The sequence below is a fragment of the Lampris incognitus genome, chromosome 1 (genome assembly GCF_029633865.1).
Source record: "Lampris incognitus isolate fLamInc1 chromosome 1, fLamInc1.hap2, whole genome shotgun sequence".
Taxonomy (NCBI): Eukaryota; Metazoa; Chordata; class Actinopteri; order Lampriformes; family Lampridae; genus Lampris; species Lampris incognitus.
The window spans coordinates 86,980,682-86,982,341 of NC_079211.1; the positions used below are offsets into that span (position 1 = coordinate 86,980,682).

Consider the following 1,660-nt stretch of genomic DNA (forward strand, 5'->3'; position numbering starts at 1 on the left):
TTCAGTCAGTTTACAAGGGTGGGGTACCTGCAGTCAGTTTATAGGGGTGGGGGTACCTGCAGTCAGTTTATAAGGGTGGGGGTACCTGCAGTAAGTTTATAAGGGTGGGGATACCTGCAGTCAGTTTATAAGGGTGGGGGTACCTGCAGTCAGTTTATAAGGGTGGGATACCTGCAGTCAGTTTATAAGGGTGGGGGTACCTGCAGTCAGTTTATAGGGGTGGGGGTACCTGCAGTCAGTTTATAAGGGTGGGGTACCTGCAGTCAGGTGAAACTGAAGAGGTTACTTAGATGATGACGTAGCGTATATGTCCATAAACGTTGTGTCCCGGTGAAGTGATTCAGCTCTCTGTGAGTTTCCTACCTGGATTATTGATCAGGCATCAAGACGAAACCCCAGAAAGTTGAATCAGTTCCTGTGGACACAACGTTAGTAGGGGTTTCCGGGACACGACCTGGTAGAGACTCCTAAAAGTGACCAAATCTGAAGAGACCAACAGACTTCAATGTTTTATTGGGAAACCCACATGCCAGTCACAAAATACAGAGAAGGATGGACGAACTGCTCATTACACAGCCAAGGGAACAGATGGAGATGCAGGAATAGCGGCCGAGAGAGACAGAGAGACAGACAGAGAGACAGAGAGACAGACAGAGAGGAGGATTTTTGCTGGATTTACACCTGTAGGTGTAATCAACAGATTGGCTAAATGAGAGAGACCTTCACAAGCTTCCGTATCTCAGAAGAGGCAAGCAGTCCGGTGACGTATTTCCTGTGCAGACAGGAAGTGCCGTTACCCAGCCAGGATGTGTTTGACAAACTCGGTGTAGTTGATGTGGCCGTTGGCGTCCTCTTGTCCCACCATCAACCTGTCCACTTCATCCTCCGTCATCTTCTCGCCGAGTGTCGCGAGGACGTGGCGAAGCTCCGCCCCCATCACCGTACCGTTTCCTTCCTTGTCAAAAACCCGCAGTCCCTCCACGAAGTCTTCGAAGGAGCCCTGCTCCTTGGAGCGCGAGATGTGCTGCAGCATTGGCAGGAAGGAGTCGAAGTCCAGCAGCTTGGTGTTCATCTCCTCCGCCGTGGCTTTCCCCAGCAGCCTCAGCACTTCCTCGTTGGTGGGGTTGTGTCCCAGAGCGCGCATGACGTCACCGCACTGCGCGTAGCGGATCTTCATCTCGCCGGCCGGGGTCTCGTCAAACAGCATGAAGGCGTCGCGGAACTCCTCAATTTGGTCCGGGCTGAACTCCACGACTACGCTCTTCAGGTCCACCTTGGTGGGTTTGGGAGGTTCTGCTGGCTCGGCCGGTTTGGGGGGAGCCTCCTCCTTCTTCACCTCAGGCTTCTTAGGTTCCGCTTTCTTAGGCTCAACTTTCTTAGGCGCCATGATGGTGGAGCGGCGGAGAGGGACTCAGAATGACAGAGAGATGGAGACTAGGACTTCTGGCTGGTTATATAGCAGAGAGAGACAGAGAGAGAGAACGAGAGAGAGAGAGAACAAGAGAGAGAGAGAGAGAGAGAGAGAGAGAGAGAGAGAGAGAGAGAGAGAGAGAGAGAGAGAGAGAGAGAGAGAGAGAGAGAGAGAGAGAGAGAGAGAGAGAGAGAGAGAGAGAGAGACAAGAGAGAGAGAACGAGAGAGAGAGAGAGAGAGAGAGAGAGA

General features: G+C 52.3%; 1 protein-coding gene across 1 annotated transcript; it reads right to left on the reverse strand.

Moving 5' to 3' along the window:
- Window positions 1–725: 725 nt before the first annotated feature.
- On the reverse strand, window positions 726–1,387 carry cmlc1 (cardiac myosin light chain-1). Its single transcript, XM_056281171.1, has one exon. The coding sequence runs from the start codon at window positions 1,385–1,387 to the stop codon at window positions 794–796; it is 594 nt and encodes a 197-aa protein (XP_056137146.1). The 3' UTR covers window positions 726–793.
- Window positions 1,388–1,660: the final 273 nt, after the last annotated feature.

Bases quoted from the DNA above. Each gene is read 5' to 3' on its own strand.
- cmlc1 (XM_056281171.1), bottom strand. From the start codon at position 1,387: ATGGCGCCTAAGAAAGTTGAGCCTAAGAAAGCGGAACCTAAGAAGCCT.